This window comes from Aplidium turbinatum, chromosome 10 (genome assembly GCF_918807975.1).
Source record: "Aplidium turbinatum chromosome 10, kaAplTurb1.1, whole genome shotgun sequence".
NCBI classification, from domain to species: domain Eukaryota; kingdom Metazoa; phylum Chordata; class Ascidiacea; order Aplousobranchia; family Polyclinidae; genus Aplidium; species Aplidium turbinatum.
The window spans coordinates 7,402,330-7,422,519 of NC_137481.1; the positions used below are offsets into that span (position 1 = coordinate 7,402,330).

General features: G+C 37.0%; 1 protein-coding gene across 2 annotated transcripts; it reads left to right on the forward strand.

Annotated features, from left to right (window-relative positions):
- Positions 1 to 3,956: 3,956 nt before the first annotated feature.
- On the forward strand, positions 3,957 to 19,807 carry LOC145778479 (uncharacterized). Of its 2 annotated transcripts, XM_082589962.1 has the most exons (12): positions 3,957 to 4,424; positions 6,623 to 6,736; positions 14,265 to 14,402; positions 14,516 to 14,719; positions 14,853 to 15,039; positions 15,184 to 15,368; positions 15,839 to 16,919; positions 17,154 to 17,273; positions 17,366 to 17,519; positions 17,738 to 17,872; positions 18,422 to 18,610; positions 18,776 to 19,807. In XM_082589962.1, exons 1-12 carry the CDS (start codon positions 4,164 to 4,166, stop codon positions 19,029 to 19,031), a joined length of 3,024 nt encoding a protein of 1,007 aa, XP_082446088.1. In that variant the 5' UTR covers positions 3,957 to 4,163; the 3' UTR covers positions 19,032 to 19,807. The 2 variants fall into 2 exon arrangements, with proteins under 2 accessions (XP_082446088.1, XP_082446089.1); XM_082589963.1 differs by lacking the exon at positions 17,738 to 17,872.
- Positions 19,808 to 20,190: the final 383 nt, after the last annotated feature.

The window sequence follows — 20,190 nt, forward strand, 5'->3', positions numbered from 1 at the left end:
AGAGCCAACATGGCAAGGCAAATAAAATGAGTTGATACGGCTTGCAAGAAAATTTCTACATTGAATCAACCTTTGGAAACAGTATGTCAACAACTACAACGGGTTGTGTTGACCAACAGCAGCTGTTGGTTAACCGAGAAGGTATGTTGAAATAACTGATTTTCTCAGCAACAGCAGCAGCAGTTTATCTTTCTATTCATTCTGAATCGGAAGCAAGGAAAGCCGTAGCAGTTGTTATGTACGGGTCATTTGTGGAGCACGCCGGGGTAAGAAAGAAACTGTTGCCGAATGATGTTGTAAAATCTCAGGCACAAAAGAAAGTGTGGGGATGATAAACGGCCTCGTTTAGTCTTTCCATTGTGAAAACGCGTACGGTCCAATTGTCGCTCTATTTAGTCGCATTGTGAGATTAAGATTTATAAAAACTATAGAGTAAAATGATCTATAAAAAGATCGCAGAACATAGCGAAGAAGAGCGAACTCGTTTTATCTGCTAATGTTTTTTCAAATTTACAGCACATGAAGTAAGTTGCAACAAAAGCGCTAAAATATGACAGTTAGAAAGTTCTTAGAAAATGTACATTATCACAATGAGCGACATCTTGACGCAAAAAGCTACTTTGGTCTTTTCGACAGGTGAAAGCCTAGGTATGCCAATGCAAGTATGTCTTGTTGGGTTCGAAGATAATGCAATATTGGTCTGGAATGTTGATCAAGTATGGTGGTGTGATATAAAATTTACTGAGCTCTGAAAAATTAGATTCGCATCATTTAATCAAATTAAATGCATGGCAGGAAATAGGCTACTTTACTTACCACAGGGTATGATAGTAGTCTATGTTTACTTTTACCGTTTTCATTTTATTGTGAAATGATTCTGTTTAAGTTATGAATTTTGGTTTACTGTCTGAAATGACTTGAAGCAATAAAAGATGTAAGTAACAGTAACTTATAAGTCGGTATGTCTAACGCTTCATAGGCCCCCTATATGCTTTCTTTTTTACTTCAAATACTTAGCACATGTGCTCAGACATTTCAAATCATACTACACCGCTGGCAATTCATATACTTCAAGCAGGCTGCCCCAGGGAATGCGATAATGCTATTTGTATCCAAATTAACGTTTTATGAATTTACAAAGGCCAATTCTATATGAAGTACTCCGATTCACATTAAAGCAATAAAATTTAATTAAAAAATTGTTTGCTTGAATACGGTTTCCAGAAAGGTTCAAAATCTTTTTTGAAGAAATATTATAAATTGATAATATATTTTGAGATAGGTGTAGGCCTACCTGTACGTGTACCACTACAGCGACTTGCATTGTGCTTTATACAAAGTATATTGGTAAACTTATGCTGGTTTGAGTTACATAGTTGTATATATAAAATAACAACCTTCTGATGCTCCCAATCAGGGTGAAACAGGCTGTAGAGGTTTTTAGGTGACTAGCAAATATATTTGGTTTAATTGTATTCAAGTCAGGGCTGTAGCGTTGAGCAAAAATATCCGGGTCCGACTCTAAGCACGCCAAAATCCCTGCGACAGCCCTGACTCAACTAGAAGTGATCATCATCAAGAGCTTTTCACAATACAAGGGATAAATACTTCCTCCCTTAATCAGTCACATTTTTCCAAATTTGTCTCCTTCTGTTATGTGGCAATTGATTTCAATAGCCTACTTTGCATTATCGGTCGTGAACTCGAAGCTTTATAAAACCTTATTAAACGAAAAACTAAGTTGTTTTCTAACAGTGTCTGCAGTATTCATCCAATTAACATTAAAAATCTAATGATTTACGACGGTTTATTGATGATTTTAGTGCAGTTGATTTGCCGCATTAAGATTTTCCGGGAGCTTAGAAACTTCTTTTTTGCTGATATTATCTTCCACTTCGTTGAAGCTATAAGTGGTGGGCTTAATGCAAAACAAAAGGAATAGACTGTTGGCTGCTGCTAAAGTTACTTGCTTTAAACACAATTCATCAAACCGAGTAGCAGTAAAACTGCTTTCTAGCAAATTGGCTACGATACGAAGTGAATGATATTTAAAAGTTCAAGTGAAGTGCAGCTAACAAAAATTACTTTGACAGTTGGAGAAAAGAAAACTATTAATGAAGTTCGTTTAACATTGATTAACGTTGTTTCGATATTAACAAAGTAAGAATTAAGAAGCAACTGGAAGCAATACCACACTATTGACCTCACACTGAGACGAATATTTTACAAGAACGTTTGTGAGAAGCTTCTTGATTATAGTGCAGGATTTAAAATAACTACCGAAGGAGCAAGAAGTTTTCGACCCACTGGCTACCTGACTAGTTCATTTGGGAAACTGTTATCCGTGGTTTCTTCCATGCTTCAGGTAACCTGTTTCAATTTCAAGTCAGGTATCCGATTGCATTCGCTATGGGCTATGAGGATATTTAGCATTCTCAATGCAGGTGATTAAGTCTTCATATAAACCAGAGGTGACAAACCTGCGGCCGCGGGCCGCATGGGGCCCGTCAAAGAATTTTGTACGGCCCGCAAAACAACTTGACAATCGCTCATGCATTAAAGACAAAATACATCTAAAAGCTGTTTTATGCCTTCACTGGTGCAGTGGTACACCTTTCCTTTGCTATTTTCTTGCCCTAAACACTAAATTTTAGGGTTTAAAGTTAGAAAATAGGAAAGCTATAAGGTAAGGTTGTGAAAGCACTATTCACCAACTTCACCTTGTACTTTTGGTCGATTTTTTACTGTTGTATGTTTCGATTCTGCGTAAGATAATTTCAACTGTGTGGGTTTTATTACTTTCATCTGCTGTTTGTTACTTTTCATGAATAATATCTTGAGTCGCTTCTAAAAGATTTCATAGTAGGTTACGATTAAAAAGTTGTGTGGCCCGATAACTCATGTGTAATTGACAAAGTGGCCCTCGACCGCAAAAAGGTTCGTCACCCCTGAATTATAAACCATAGCGTATGTTGTTGAAGTTGCTGAACAACAGTACCATCTTCTTGAAGCAATAGAAAAAGTCTGCAATCTTGTAGCTTTGTAAAAAATGCATCAAATACATAAATAGCTGAGATGGTCGTTGTTTTATGAACACTTCGAATGTTATGTTCATAGAAAAATTATGTAACCTTCATGCAGTTGGTCTGAATCGTTTGTGAAAGTAACTGAAGTGCTTTGTCAGCAAGCGATCATTTTGTAGCAAGGAAAAAAGGCAACGGTCGTTTTTAAATACTTGATCACCATTCGCTTTCAGTTCAGTGCGCCAGTGCAGGTTATCATGGACAAGGTTGAGATTTGTGAGGAGTGAACAGATAAATTTCGTATGCTTCCGCAAAGCTGCGGGCTTGCTTCACCAAACGAGAGAATATAATCATTAGATTGCCTTCAGCGAGCTGCCGCACACCAGTTTGCTGTCGTCTACTGAGCAGTGATCGAATTACAGTACTAGCTTGCGAGAACAACAAATCATTTTATTTTCCAGTCTTGCTTATAACTTTTACCAAGTTAAGTCTAGTTATGGGAAATTTATTCTTTTATTTTTCGTCAGTGACGCCTCTGGAACGAAAAAGATATTACTAACTACGATAGTCAATGTAGGCCTACCAGCACGTCAATGAACGGGAAAAGGTAGCAAAACCTTGAAAGGTTTAAAACTGCACCAGAAAGATATTTGTTGTCTGTGTATGACAAAGAGTTTAGAGATGTTCATTTTTTAATTGCAGATAAGGAAACATGTGAGGTTTATTGTTCAAAGCCAGTAAACGTCATGCGCTTGACAACAAAATGAGTGACTTGAAGTTTTACTTAGTGCAGTGTTGCAGAATGTTTCTTGAAGAATATATTTTTTGGTAACAGGAAGTCGGAATGAATCCGCAGTTCGAGTTGATATTGCTTCATTCTATACCTGCATTTGTCATATATTTTGTTTAATTTATTTTCAGAATTAAGTGAATGCAATTGGAATGCAAAGACTTCTTAGTTTTAAATAAATTAAAAGTAAATTTCCTGGTTTTCATCATCAGGCTGTTGTTTGGTGGACTTGAAAATTTCACAACACGAATGAGATATACTGATTTTCAACTTTAGCCACTCACGAAGTCTGACGCATATCAGCGCATCTGTTGGAATATAATCTTGTTGAAAAAAGTCATAGTTCTGATATGCCAGCAACTACTGAACAATTAAGGAATTCGGCACCTGTAACAGAAAACATGAAGCAGGACGTCCATGCTCTCGAGTTACCATCGCCGCCGCCGCTGCCGAGTCACAGAGGCCTGAAACACGAAAACAGGACCAAGCGGCGCCCTTGCCGGCGTCGACCGTCGCAAACCTCGCGCTCGGACGATGAAGCAAACGACGCTGACAGTGGTTGCGCACTCGAAGAATATACTTGGGTACCTCCAAATCTCACCGACGATGAAGTATGTAAAATGATGTTCATTTCTTGTGTCAAACAAACCCGGTTTGTCTAGAATCTTTAACCGGTGAAGCTGCTATAAATATGTCAGATGTGTAAAGTAAAAAATAAAGGAATTAATTTTTTAACCTAAAATAAAAATAATCATAAAATCTAAAAGATTCATGACACAGCAGAAGTTTAAATATATAATCTTTTCATTTAGTTACTTAAAACTTGTAGTTGATAACTTTTGGTTATTATCAACAAATCATTTGTGTTTGGAATGTGTTGCTATTAGCTCGAGGCAAATGTCAAAGCATATTTTTTTACTTTTCTATTTTCTCATTACACGGTAAGCCTAAGAAATGCGATAACAAAAATTGCAACTTGCTTTATATACACCGCAGTGCAATACTAAACGCAAATTTGTTGAAAGACCAGGCCTCCTGCATTGGCCCAACAGCGAGTTCAACTGACACCAGATTGCATTTACATGAGAAAAAAATTTATCACTTTAAAGTTTAAACTCATTTTAACTTTTTAACCAGAAATCTAGTTAAGACTGCAAAATGATTTTAAATTGCTTCAAAAAATAAAAAAAAATTTTTTTTAAAAGTGCTATGAGTTAGTCCAAAAGTTCCTTAAAACACACATATTTTGTGTGTTTAGATTCTCTTTAATTAAAAACTCTACGCTTTAGAAACATAAGCTTGGTTATGATGGTAAACTGCCAGGGGTTTATTCAATGTTCGCTTGTAAGACCGGTTCTTTACTGTGTCGCACATTGTTCCTTGAAACATTGTATCATTCATATCTAATGTTATAAATTTCAGCCTAAAAACTCTATCTTTGTTGTAACCTGAATTTTGCAGCCATTTGATTTAATTCAATTGTGACAGCCACTGATTGATCTATATGTTGTTTTTGTCATGACGTACCTAGCCTGCAAATGACCGACGTACTTCTTACGTCAGCAATATTTTTGCTGTAGCCGATCGTAGTATAGAACTTCTTCGTAAGGCAGAGGTTGCACTGTCGCTCAAACTAATTATTTAGTCGTCTATCAATGTCAACAGCACTTGGCATGACGCACAGCGACATCTGCCGGAACATGATTGACACGCCTATGACAAAAGTGCATAATTGTGTCTGCCGGATACGTTTCATTACCTAACCGAGTGATAATTAAAACAACGTCTTACATGGGAAACGCTATCGTTACTGTGACGCAAAATTGACGTTGGGTAGCCTATATATTCTACTAGCTACATTGCGAGGTTTGAATGGTGGAAATCTGTTTTCAGCTGATAAAATCGACAGAAATCCCATTAAAAATTGAATGAGGCTGTTCCCAATCCCATTCACGAAGACTTAAGTGCATTTGAAAATCGCAACTAATCCAAACTAAAACCCTTTACGCCAACTGATTAAAAATGCTGATACATTCATGAATTCATTTATTGTGAGAAATTTATTGAAGTTTGACCTAAAAAACTTATGCCTCCACCAGTAATAGAGTAGCCTAGCCTAGCCTATTTAAACAGATACGGCTCTTATCAACAGAAGATCTAGGGGTAGAGTAAGACCTTTTTATGCCAACTTTTAAAAGATAATGCAAATGGATAGTTCTACTGCAATATAAACATGCAAAAAGCAATTCATCAAAACAAAACAATAAAAGTTTGCTCTGAAGAAAAGTACAATCAAACACAAATCGAGTCTGTGTCACAGCACATCTGACATCTTGCACTATTGAAATACTTTTACATTCCAAAGCGTTACATCAACGTGAGGGTGGTCCTATTGTTTGCGCTTTGGAGTTGATGCAAAGAGCGCATGTGTCGCTATCGGATATTCGCTAATACGATAATTGAGATGGAGTAACTTACGCCACGCCAACACATATCCGCTCCTTGCTGATTTTATCGCGGTACCAGAAAATCTAATCACTGTCGTTGTGGCGTCGTAGCTCACCAAATGGCTCGCCCTTTTTTTCAATTGCGCTGCCTATCTTTTTATTCTGTTTCAGTGTTGACAGCAATCCAACAAAAAGTTGCATATTTTACATTGTTTTAACGTCGATAGCGTTTTAAGTTTTGCTGTCTGGTAATAGAATTTCAATTTATTTAAACTCGAACATCAAACCTGTATGTTCTAGGGCCGATCAAAATAGGTTTTTTTTTGGCCGAACTAAACAAAACTGTAACATTTTGTGCACAGATTCGATTTTATTTCAATTCCTTGCCTAAAGAAAAAGTCCCGGTGATTGACAGCATTGGCGATAGATATCGAGCCCGACAGCTTTTCCACCAACTGCCACCTAATGATGACGAGGTATGTCGTGATTTTTGTCATTTTGAAAGGGTAGGGTTTGTAGTTTTATGAAAAAGGTTGAAGAAATGCATTAACTTTAGTTTAATGTATGAATTCTGAAATAGATCAAAATAAAAACATTTTACTTTGTGTAGAACCGATCTAGGTTCCTTTTTTGGTATATTAGGTTTCGTTTAGGGGTTTGGTGATTTTGCAGGCCGTGTTCTGCTCTTTGTTTTTGGTTTTAAAATTATTTAATTTTTTTGCCGGTTTTAGACGCAAGGTCTCATGTACCTTCACTTTCAAATCCTGTTAAATTTTCAAACCTACTTACAATGGGCAAAACGGTGATGTGAGATTTGTCACATAAGAATACACCTACCAAGCAAACAAACCCTTGTGATTATTCGGCTACTTTGGATGCTGAGGGGTTGCGAATAAACAAACTATCCAACCTCGCACCATCGTTCTTAAATTGTCGCATTGTCTCCTTGCCGGAAGCCTGAGTTCAATAACCTCACCATTGTGTGCTAGAACCATAAATCAAAAGTCGAGCCAAATATGCCAATGATCGTAAATTTGCTCATAATCCAACAATTTGTATTTAAATGTTGCCTAAGTACGCTGTTCCTTGTTTTTCTTGCTGTAAAATAATGCGGCGTAAAACGATGCGTGATGGTACTTTTTTAACTATTGGATGAAACGCATGCTGCTCACGTTTGCTTATGGTGTATTTTCATCAAATTATGCGCGTGTTTACCATTGCTTTTTATGACAAGACAGGTCGTCTGCACTGAAGCTTTCTTACGATTTCTAAAGAAATTATTTTCTTGAAAGCTCTGTTTCGTCGTCCAACATCTATCTAATCTCTGTTGGCATTTGTACCATTATAATGGAAGAGGATTTTTGATAGTCACCATACTCAGACACACGTTTTCGTTATATTGTACGATTGATGTTGTAACAGGATCCGCGGGTCGTCGTCTTAGTTCCAATGTTCGTTGAATCGGTTTTTAAGATTCTTGCAATGTTGCAAGATGGTGGTAGCCTGCAATCGATTTAATGTTTAGCGTTTTTGTGGCCTTGCGATTTTGAAAAGTTTGTTCATCAAGTTTTTATAGCACAGTCAGCAATTGAGGTTATGAAGAAAACGAATTATTCTTGTGTTGCGCATTTGCTTGTTTGATAAAGTAATATTGTTTGAAGTCAATCAATTGTGTTGCGCATTTGCTTGTTTGATAAAGTGATATTGCTTGAGGTCAATCAGTTGTTTCATAGACTTTGTGAGATCTTGTTCTGTTGCAAACATTTGTTTACTTTAACTGATGTGGGTTATTGCGTAAATTGGTACCTTTCAACCTTGAATAGTCAACCTCAGAAAGCTCAAATCTTCCCCTACACAGAATCATGACAGCAAAAATGGTGTAATCCTAGGTTGAAAGCATGAACGCTGCATTCATTTTTTTTTAAATAGGTAGCTCAATTCGGCAGCCCAAATTGTGTAATTTAACTGCAATGCACGAAAAGATTTCAGTTTGATTCACAAAAGGATTTAAATCGTAGATTCAAGTGAAATATATTGCCATCTAAACTTTGAACCGTGTCTGAACTCATGAGACCAGAGCAGCTTACTAAATGGCAATCACAATTTCAAATACTTCGGTTAGAGATGAAAATGCCCAATGTGACATATTGTCTCGATTTTAACGAAATACAATATCAGAAAATATTTTGCACTTGGCTACCGGTGCTAATGATTAACCGACGGCAAGACTTGTTTTATGACGCCATTGCTACTCGTCGAAAAACGTTTACTCAATTACATAATTGTACCGTCATGTGGTGCGACAAGTAGTTATCCTTTTTGTGCAGATTTTTTTGTTTTTAAATGTTAAAAAGACGTATGTGGAAGGTTGTTGCTGCTGTGGGTCAACCGGATGAACAGCTGCTCTCTCTCATCGCCAGAACTCGACTTTTGATTACAATTTTATGTGATAACCGCAAATGGTACCTATTCGTTTTCGTTGCCATTTCTATGAAATATGTCTATAAACCGCCATAATTCAGATAAATATTATACGATTTCATAGCAAGTGATTTCGTCTATGTGGATTAGCAGGTGTATTGACACAATGACATTCACTTGTATTTGAGCTGTCACAAAACTTATATGCAGTTGCTAAGGAACTTAGTTATAAATCGAACATCTGTCACATTGCCAATATGACTTATGGCAATATAATCATTGAATACAAAGCTCGTGAAATCATTTAAACATTTGAAGTTATTTCATGACGTAGTAAATTCCCAGACAGCAAGGGAAAGGTGTGTTTGACAACTTGGAGTGTTAGCACTGCAGATGTGCTGTTTGGTAGATACGCAATGTTTGAAGTTTTAAAGTTTTCTTGTACTACATTTCCTGGTTAGTAAATCGTAAGTTACTAATTAAATTAATAATCACAATGAATGGGTTAAACGTTAGTATTAGTAGGTAAGGTTGTTGCACAAATTCATTCCTAAAAGATGCCACCAAAACCAAATATTCAAAATACCTTTCGAGAGCTAGTCACGCGGTAATTAGCTGAATTACAAGCAGATTATGTGGTTTGCATTAACTATAATTAAGTTTTTAACGAATTGTTTTCGTTCCAAACTAAAGTTTTTGAGAAAAAGTATCGAGACTGTGAAACTGCAGCAGTGCAGCAACTCACGTAGTGAATTTCGTTGTCCCGGTGATGAAACAGAAATGTTTTGAATATTCAAATGTAGCCTACAGCTTTAGCGCATACTTAAAATTAAAATTTTTGCAGCATCATATATATTTCTTGAGACCAGGTTGTAATTGCATTTCTTGCAATGATTATTATTTAATGGTGTCGAAAGATACAGCGTAAGAAGTCCAGTTTTTGTTGCTTCATCAACTCTTCGAAGATTAAAAAGCTTTTCATTTTCCACTCGCTTAAATCAAATTAATATATGATAAGATTAGCCTTTCTCGAAAGTATCTGATCCTGACTTACAACCAGACTTTCAGCAGTTAATAAATAGAATTAACTGGACCGCTTTTGAAGCTTCTAACCTGCTTATACATTTGTGTATTAACATATAATGTTGTTTTGACAAACTGTGCAAGTCAATAACTTAAACAAGCTGTTGCATTCGACTAACTTATTGCGTTGGCAAAAAGCACCAGACAATTGCTTATTTGCAGCAAAACAGTGCGTTTGGTTTTTGTGAGGTTACTGCAAAGAGTTGAAGCCTAAAGTTAGACAAAAATGGTAAGAGGATTAAGCTTTACATAGGATAGCGATGTGTTTTGTAGCTTTGGGCGCAAGCAATGAGCAAATGACAACATCTATGAGCACATGCAAAAGCTATTGCTGTGATGAAGCTGATACTACAGTACAGTACCTTGTCATTTGGACAATGGAGCACTTGCTCATAATCTACCTGACAAAAGATCAAAGGTATCAGACAGCAAATTAACGACCCGACTAACGTCTGCAGACGTTGAATCAATGTAAAAAACGGTTGATTTGCTTTCCCGGGTGGCTGTGACAACCGACTATAACAATGAGAATGAACGTGAAGTCGACATCTTCAAACAACAAAATTTATTCCAAGATTCATGTTATATAAGGATAAATTTCTGTTGCAAACGTGGTAGTGCGATATTTGTAGTCTAGTAAGGCTACACAACTTTAGTGGAGAATTAGCTTTTTGTACCATGATACAGATAAAGCTTTGTGCAACATAATCTGGCACCAAGAAGCCATTGCATTTCAATTTTAATCGCATCATCCGCAAGTGAAAGAATCAAACGTGTGTCCGCCCTTGAACGCTAAAGTAAGGATATTGATTTTATTTCCTTGATCTTCGACCAAAAATTGGATCGGTTCCAAAAGAGTTCGTTTCTCTTAAAATAGAAGCATTCCAACGATGCAAAACAGTTTGTCTTACAGGTCGACTTTGCCATGGTTAAGCCGCGACTAGTTTTGACTGAACTTTAATGAGACGAAGATCTTATCAGGATTTGATGGCAGAAAAAAACGAGCGGTATGAAGGGCGGCGCACTCGCTCGTATGTTTATGCATCTGTCATCATAGTTTAGAAAAAGCATTGTTTCATACTGAGACATTAAATGGGCATAAAAGTTGTAGGCTTTTTAATCCTCATGTTTGTTTCTCGAGGTATCCGAATTCTGAACCCTTCTCTTTAGTTTGTTGAGGTCGTGTTAACTCGTATTGGTGCTTGCCTGTGTTTTCTTTAGTACTCATGCTTATGGCATAACTTTGTCGAAAGCAGTTTTCCCGTTATGTAAGCAACTTGTCATTTTTGCCGGCTTAATAGCTTTGCACCTGTGTTGGAAACGCTAATGCGGCTAAATCTGGTATCCATGGAGTTCTCTTATCCGAAAAGCACAGATGTTTACACTATTAATGACACAAAACCCAATCAAAATGCAATCCGTGTAAAAAAAATAAACGTCAATTCTTGCAATACGTTTTTCTTGGTGGCGAAAATGCCTCAATTTCTTGCTAAAAATGGTTAATTATTAGCTTTAGTTACAGTACAGGCCGGTGGTTTTTGGTCAATTTTGCTTTTTTAGAATTGTGTAAAAATTCCAGGGATTAAAAATTTCAATGTAATTCATATTATCTTTAATCTGAAAATTTTTTTGACCTTGTAATGCGGGTTGATGGTCTTGCTATTTTTAGGTTCACTACTATGATTATAACATGATTAGGCAGGTGAAGCATGTGATAGATTTTATAAGTAACCTACTATAAAATATGCAAGGCTGATATGTGCTTTGTCATGTTTTGAAGCATCGTTTTTTTTTCAGTAATTTTCGTCACTTCATCTATGAAAATGTTTTTCAAAGATCTTGTGTTAATCTCTTGAGTGAAAAGTATTTTGAATTATTTTTTCAAAATATATTTTTGTAACATGCAAGCTTATGCTCGATAGTTGATGATCTAAGTCCTAGGACCTAGGTTGAGTGGCAGAGAAAGTGAGGAAGCCAATGCCAGCGCACAATTTCAAGCCTGTCATTACAAAATGCAGATTCGTGCTCTCGATGGTCGGTGAACCGAATGCTCAAAATTAATAAAACTTTAGAAAATTGCTAATTCGAAAAAGATGATTTGCAGTGTAGTGGCTTGTAAGGTTTAACTGTTTGCAAGCAAGAAAATTGTAACGATAGATAATGATATGATTTCTTGTATTGATATGTGTATTTTGATGCAAATTTTGGTTGTATTAGAAAGATTTTCTTCTGTGAAAAGCAATTCATAATTCACATCAATTCTAAAAAGGCCCACCGCTTAAAAGTGATCGTAAATCGGATTTGGCCACATGTTCCGCGGAATTATACCAATGCTTCACCACCAAAGTCTGTACAGTGATCGAAATTTATTGTCAAAGATTGTGTGTAAAGTAACGTTCCAAAAATGTTATCCTTGGTGTAAAAGCAATGAGGGGGGACTTGTAAATTTCTCAGTTCATGTCATGTCAAAGATTTATAATTTTTTTATACCCTCCACGAGTCATTGTCGTTGCAACAGTTTCAGCTCCAAGGGATGACCTCCCTTCAGAAATAATCTTCTTTCAATGACGTTATTGTAATACAAAAAGAAAAGCTTCGTATGATTATGATGATTTTAGGCTATAACCTGCTTGTTTACAAGGAGAAGGCACAATAAGTCGTTAAATCATGTCCATATTCGACAATGTTATTCCATCGCCCAACGTGCACCCTGCTAAGATGGCGACGACGCACGGCTTACGGCTGGCTAGCTGCTTCAAGTTATTTTATTTCATTGTTTTCAGGATTTATAAAAACGTTCGGTGACCGTTCTCCCAAAGCTGCGGTTGTGGACGGTTGCCAAAATTTATGTTTCATTGTGTTTAATCTGATTTACTTTTTAAACCGGGATGTAGTAAATATGTTGCGTGGCTTAACTCTTAAACCCAAAACTCTAATTTCATTGCCTCTGTTATTGTCTTTGCGCTTTATTATAGTTGTTCTGTTGAAGCATTTTTCTGTTTGTTATGACATTTGAAATAATCTTCATGGATTTTAATTGACCAATCTATACAACGCATCCCTAATCCAGTTATTTTGCTAAGAATACATTCGTGTTAATCTGAGCTTGAACGGTAATAGATTTCATATATTTACCTCATTACTGAAAGCGCTTATCTAACTAACACGTTGGAATGTTTCCCCAAGCTAAAATTCAATGAAAGTGTAAAATGAAATCGAGTCACTTTATGCCCTACTCTTGAGTATTTCAGATTTGCTTCTGTACCGTCCAAGCCAAGCTGTTTAGTTGTGTCAGCCCATGGGAAAAGGAAGGCTTGAGACAAAGTCCTAATAACTGTTTTATTTAATCTTCCCGGCATCATCCTGACTTAATTAAATTGATAAAAATGTGGCGACGAGCTGTCTTTGGGATAATGCTTTCAGATTTTCTTTTCAGTAAATGATGCAGAAGAATGGTTATATTCACGCTTAAACAAAAGAATGTAATCAGGTCAAAATTACTCGCAAGAATGTTAATGTAACAGAAAATACGTTTCGTTTTTTTTTATTTTTTAACAAATGCCAACCGTAATATTTGTGTTCGATAAACAATAATTTTTTGTAAACAGTTGTCTTTTCAAACTGCACTTTCCACAGCGGTGGAGTCAAATCCAGTTGGCTTGCTCTTTGTCGCACGTGCTCAAAGAAATTCTTTATGGATTTTTAACTTGTTGCTTCCTTTAATCTGTCACTGGCAACCACTCAATATAGATACAGTTTTCAAACAGATCGTTGATAAATTGACCACACGCGGTGATTTTTTCCGCAGACTGCCAAAGTTTCTTTGACAAATTGAAGCAACGTTTTTGTTCGTTTTACGAAATTCCACAGTCCTTTGTTTCGTTTTGTTTACTTGATAACTCAACTGTCATAAACAATACCGAAGCCATAAATTGATGACTGCAAGCTTGATTTGATTTCAGTTGACAATATAGCCCAATGTCAGGTATTGCAGTTTATAGGTGATTAATGAAATATGGTCACAGCAGCGGAAAGAGAATCGTTTTAGTTTAATATTCGTTAAAGATTGTAACTTATTTGCTTTTACGGAGACTTGTTAAATTCTGTCTGCTGTTATTTTTGTTTTACAGTTTGTTAAGTTGGATAAAAATTAACAAATGAAGTTTAATCAGACTAAAGTTGCCGATTATGGCCTGAAATCATGTCACGAACGAATCAATATCATTGTAATTATGAAATCTATTTTTGGATACACTAATCTACTGTTTCGGAATTAAATTCCACCAAAGATACATCTTCTTTTTCTCCAACTGATTCTGGTCACATTAGCAACTTTAATTGATTCTTGATCGAAAGCGATATGACCATGATAACATTGCAAGATCTTCAGGTATCATGAGTTACAGAGTCTCTTAAACGAGCTGTGGTAAATTGTTTGAAGCTTGCATGTTATGCGAATCCCCATCACAGCGTTTAACGAGTATGGTAATTACCTTGCAGGTGTGCTACTGCCACGACCTTTCAGAGGAGGAAAAACGTGAACTGCGATTGTTCAGTGAGCAACGCAAGTACGACTACTTGGGCTGTGGAAAAGTTCAAATTCTGCCTTTGAATAATCCAGGCACCGAATGCACAGAGGTTAGTTTTGGATACAGCATTAAAGCGACTTCAACTCATTTTTTTTCTTCCACAACTAATAGTTGAGAAGTTCTGCATGATTTCTTTTAATTCCTATATTATTTTGTCTACAGTGTGGAGAGTTCATAAGTGGCGGTGATGTCACAGTGGTAGCAGCTAGAGCAGAACAGGGAATGTGCTGGCATCCTGCTTGCTTTTGCTGCTCAGTTTGCGAGGAATTGCTTGTGGATCTGTTTTACTTTTACCAAAACGGCCAACTGTATTGCGGGCGCCACCATGCGGAAACACTAAAACCAAGATGTTCTGCTTGTGATGAGGTTGGTAATGACTTGAACAACGGCTGCCCACGCAAAACGTGCTTTTTTTTTTACAAAAATTAAATTCTATTGAAATTCAATCAATCGTTTAATTGACCACTCAGTTGGCATAATCACTCTCAATTATCAACAGATCATCTTTTCTGACGAATGCACTGAAGCAGAGGGCAGGCATTGGCATATGAGCCATTTCTGTTGCTTTGAATGCGATGAAGTTCTTGGCGGACAACGCTATATCATGCGAGATGGAAAACCATATTGCACTACCTGCTTCGAAACTCTATATTCCGAAAGCTGCGATACTTGTGGAAAACTGATCGGTAAGCGTCTTGTTTTTGTTGATATTGTTATTAAATATCGATACATAACATCTTTTGTTGATGTAATTCAATTTTTTGTTTGGTCATAGAGGCTAGAAAATTGCGTAAGAAGTAATTCAATCGCTATTTTGTGTTCATATCCAGGTCTAGATGAGGGACAAATGCAGTACGAAGGACAACGTTGGCATGCAACCGAGAGCTGCTTTTCTTGCACACAATGTCACAAGCCTCTACTTGGAAAGCAATTTTTGCCAAAATACGGCAAAATATTTTGCTCCAAAGAATGCAGCCGAGGGGAGGAAGCTTATCTTTCAGAATCAGATTCACAGGTTTGTCTCATAGTTTTCAATGCAGTGCATATTTTTAGTTTGTGATTGACATAACATGCCGCTGTACTGTAAACTGTAGGCCACTTCAACTGACGTCACATGTTGTCAATATGTTAAGAAGGTATTTGTTTATGCAACAAAAGTCTCTATTTTCTTCGGCAACAGTAAGGTGGTTTTCTTTTGTTCTTCCGACCGACAACCTTCTATAACCATTTTTAGAACAGCTTTTAATGGAAATCTGAAGGATGCCGTGTTAGAGTATGAACATTGTCTTATCTGTGAAGATATTTAAATTGCAGTTTGTTTATTAATTTATCTACAAATAACTGATTGAAACTAGGCATTGCGGCACCAAAGATAATGCCACGTCTGACAATACAGACTCTGTTTATAAATTTTTCGAAAGGTTTTCTTTAAGTTGTGAGAAAATTTACTTTTTTGTTTCACTAATATATGTGTTTAATTTACAGCATAGCTCATCTCAATACGAAACTCCTCAAGCCCCCACTTCCCACAACATCCGTCACAGCCTTAACCTTGAAAATTTGTCTATCTATGACAAACCATGGGAAGGATTGAAGCAGAACTCTAACAACAATAGGGCGCTTGGTGAATCTGAAAACGTTTATCCGACCAGTGTCATCATTGCTGCTAAAAGCCGCTACAATGGTCAGCATTGTGGACCCTCGCACCCATATTTCACCGAAAGAGATACGAACTCAAACAAAATTAAACTATCGACTGGAGATGACATCAGATTGCTAAAGACTGAAAGAAAATCGAATCCTTCAACGGCTGAAAACTCAGTTTCTTCCCCGACTAGCACGGCTTCATCGCAGAGCAAAAGCGGACGCTTCTTGCATGGTCATAATACGTACAATAGTATGGACAGCAGCGGTTATAATAGCAGTAGCACCTTCGACGCAATTGATCATCAACAAAACTCAAAAAGCACTGTAGCAACAACTTGTGGCACTTCTGCATATGGTTTTAAAGCAAAGTCGGCAAATTTAAATGCTAAAATAGACGAATGCGATAAATATGAAGAAGAGAGTGGAGACGAACTTGCGACAGAATTTTCCTTCAGGAGAACCTCACTACGTCGAACCTCGCCACCCACTATTGTCGGCGTCCACAATATGGCACCAGAGATCCAGAAGCCACCCGTTAATGTTGCATCTCAGTTGCCTAAGTATGAAATTCAAATTCCTGCTCCAAGAGCCTGCTATCCATCATCACATACACCATCGCCACCTTCCAGCGCGCCCGTGCAAGAATTAAGCAGCCCATGGTTTTACAGAAATCAGGTTCACGAGCATTTTCAAACTCGAAGTTCGTCTTTTACCACTGTTGAAAAGAGGAGTGTTCATCCTGCCTGTCAAAAATCACGGTCAAAAGAAATCCCCAGTAGTCCTAAAGATAAGAAATCTGTTCAACGTAGTAAAAGTGAACGGGGTTTTAGTAACAAGAGAAGATGCGGCCATGTTGTGAACAATTTTGACATCCTTCTCACACATCAGCTAGTGGAACAACAAAATGCTGCAAATGAAGGTGAGATGATGTGGAAAAATGATTAAGCCAGGATGAATAAAGTGTTAGTCTTTGTCATTTTGGTATGTTAAATGAATGTAAACCATACCCTATATCGGTCATCATCGCCAGTCTAAATGCAAGAAAAAAGGTTTAAAAACTTCACTCAAAAATACACTGTAAAGTAAATGTTAAACTATGGGCCGATCAGTTCATAGACTTCATACTTTACACCTAACTGTTTTTTTGCTTCAGATAAAGTCTCCATAAAGTCATTAAATTCCGATTCTGACAAAAAAGAGTTGAAAAGTATCTTGAAGAAAACGAGATTCTCCCAAACAAAGCGAGGACTGGATCCGGCCACGCTTAATTCTGGTAGGCTACGTTTCATGTCTTTTTTTCGTTTAATCTGTTGTCGGTTTGTTTGCTAAAATTTATCTTTGTAAAAACGTTTATTTTCTTTATAGGAAATGCTTCAAACGCAATCCCAGATAACGACAATGGCTTTGAAATTTGTGATGCTCAACGAGACTTCTCGAGTTTTCAGAGAGGACAACGTCTTTATAGCAGCGCACGCTACCCCAACAAATCATCGGAAAAATCTCCATCTTTGAAACCAAGGTAAGCAAGTTCTATGCATGACAGACACAGTAGATGAGTAGAGCATGTTGTAGTCTAGTTAGTGGACGTCAATTTGACCTTGCAGTTTTGTGGTTTTTCTGAAGTAGTAGTAATTTAATACTTCAGTGTTGGTTTTACTTTCTTCGAAATATCTGCAGTGGAGGTGCATGCATGCAGTAGTCGTCTTTCTTTTTGGTAATTTGCACTTCTTTCAATAGACTTCACCCTAACTTGCAATTCAACGACACAATCCAATTTGGGCGCACGCACAGTGCTTTAAACATCGACGAAGTCACAAATATCGTGTTAAAACGACAAGGAAAATCAAAAAAGCAATGCAAAAAATTGTCAGGGTTAGTAAACTAATCATGCATGCTCATGTAATTCTTCGCTTTCAAAAAAAACTATTTTGTAAAGCACCTTGTAAAAACTAACCTCGGATAGGCAATAACAGAGCTTTCACAACTGTAGTGTACTTAATCAAAGCTATAGTTTTCATTAATTCTTAACTTAGAAACTGTCAGTGGATTACAACGTTATGTGATTTCTGAAATAAAAAAAAAAGTTGTAATTTGGAACAGGCTTTAACCTGGTACGTTTTGAAGCAGTCGAAATGCTTGTGAGAACTAACTTTTTCAAACCGTGTGAATGTAAACCATTTGTAAAAAATGTTTTCGTTGCTTTGGTTACTATTAGAATTATTGTTGATTTTTGATAAATTTATTTAGCTGAGCTATAGAACTTAGATTGTTTTAGCAATGCGAAAACGTAGGCTTGTATTGCACAAGCTGGCTGTTGTACTCAGTGCACAACTATTGTGAAAGGTCACTGTTGAATATCTGTTGATTGGGAAAATTGTATCATTTTTCATTATAATATTGCAAACTGTATCTTTTACGCAGAAATTCAAAAATGTGCAGCAAGAAGCTAAGGAGAGCAAGATCAACCGATTTTGCCTTTGAGCGTTCCGAGTTGTCTTCTACTTCGAAGAATGGGAAAACGTTTGTAGATGATGAAGAAGACGACGGTTGGTGCTCAACTTGCACTTCCTCGAGCGACGATAGTGACTATGAAAGATGGGACCAATTTGGGTATGTAGAAGTGAAAAGTTGTAAAATCATAGGCATTTTTAATTTGTCTAAAACCCAACTTCATAATGCTGTAAGAACTAGGTTACATTGTTCTTGTAAAACTGAAATTTAACTATTGTATATGTTATGAAAACTATTTTACATTCGTGCAACGTTAATTTGCAGCGATTCTCCTCCTATCAGTCCTGCAAGCGGACGAAGATGTTCTGTTCCTGCTGGTGTGGCCACAGGAGTTCGTCGCGTTAGCATAACTCAGCCACGATCTTCCCATCCCTTCCTCGGTGACGGTTCTGAATTCTCCACCGGATTCATGCCTTCCAATGCGGGTGTCGCAAAGCCCGAATTGCCACGATATTATTCTTCCGCGGCAAGCAGACGACATAGAAGACGTCAGCAAAAGAAACACTGCATTATTCAGTAACTTGTGTTTGTACAAGAAGCAAAACGTCAGAGCCAAGTTTCTCGGTCTATTTTTAGGCTCCAAATCTAATGGAAGCCTCTCTTTAAAAAAACAACATGTGTGTGGTAACTACATAACCTCCATATCTAATTGTGTCGTGTCGGTGGCCTTCGGCTCAGTCTTAAAAAAGATGTGGCTTTTGTAGTAACATCACTTCTTTGATATTGGTCACTGTGTTGAGTTACTCTTGTTCGTTGCTCCCAACCAGCAAGCTAATCTTTTTACATTGATTGAACGCCTGCATGCGTTGAATCAACGTAAGAAATGACCGTTTGCAGGCTAGGCTTCAACAGTGACGTCCTATTGTGGTAGCACTTGTTTTTATTTCTTGTAACTTATTAATTTATGCTATTGTGTGAAGTTGGTACGCTGCGTTGATGGGTGCTGACTTTAAACGGTTTCACTAGCAGTCAACAATTTGCTGCAAGACGTTAATGCCACTTCCAATATTAAGTTGAAGCAGTAGTCAATTTTAACTCATTTTTCATTAGGCTACTAGTTTTATTGAAGTGTTACAATTTCGTTTTACTGATCGATTTGCATTCCGCGCAGAATTTTTGTTTGGTGTCTATGTGATACCCTCCTTTCATATGTTAATTTCTTTTCGTAAACTGCTAGTTTTGTTTCAGATTATACCCATGATTTTTTATTTTGTGTCCACAATCGCGCCTACGTATCGAAGTTGTTTGCATGTCTCGTGTGTTTTTGTGTTCATTAAAAATAATTAAATGCATCGCAAGGAAGTAGCTGGTCTTCGGTTTTCAGGGTTTTACACAGTGACATTTTTCGCCCACTTGTTCTGAGTTCATCTATAACAAAAACGAAGGTCTCTCATTGCTCATAAGATTTTAGCAAAAACAGGTCAAAAGGTTGAAATTCACTGGTTTTACGACCAAAGCATTTTTGTGTCATTATAAACGGTATGAAATGTTTGTATGATAGAATAATACGTTCTATGACTTTGAATTGCTGTCTTATCAACAAACATAATTTTATTGTATGAAAACAAAGAAGTCTCTTGGGCCAAATTTTCGTTCAAAACTTCCTAATAACAGAAGCAGGTAATTCGTTACACTTCTAAAATTTGCAGTGCATAGAAGAGTTGCGAGATTATTCCATG

Bases quoted from the DNA above. Each gene is read 5' to 3' on its own strand.
- LOC145778479 (XM_082589962.1), top strand. From the start codon at position 4,164: ATGCCAGCAACTACTGAACAATTAAGGAATTCGGCACCTGTAACAGAA. The intron at 4,425-6,622 runs GTATGTAAAATG...TTTTGTGCACAG, and splicing joins CAAATCTCACCGACGATGAA to ATTCGATTTTATTTCAATTC. The intron at 17,274-17,365 runs GTAGGCTACGTT...TTTTCTTTATAG, and splicing joins TCCGGCCACGCTTAATTCTG to GAAATGCTTCAAACGCAATC.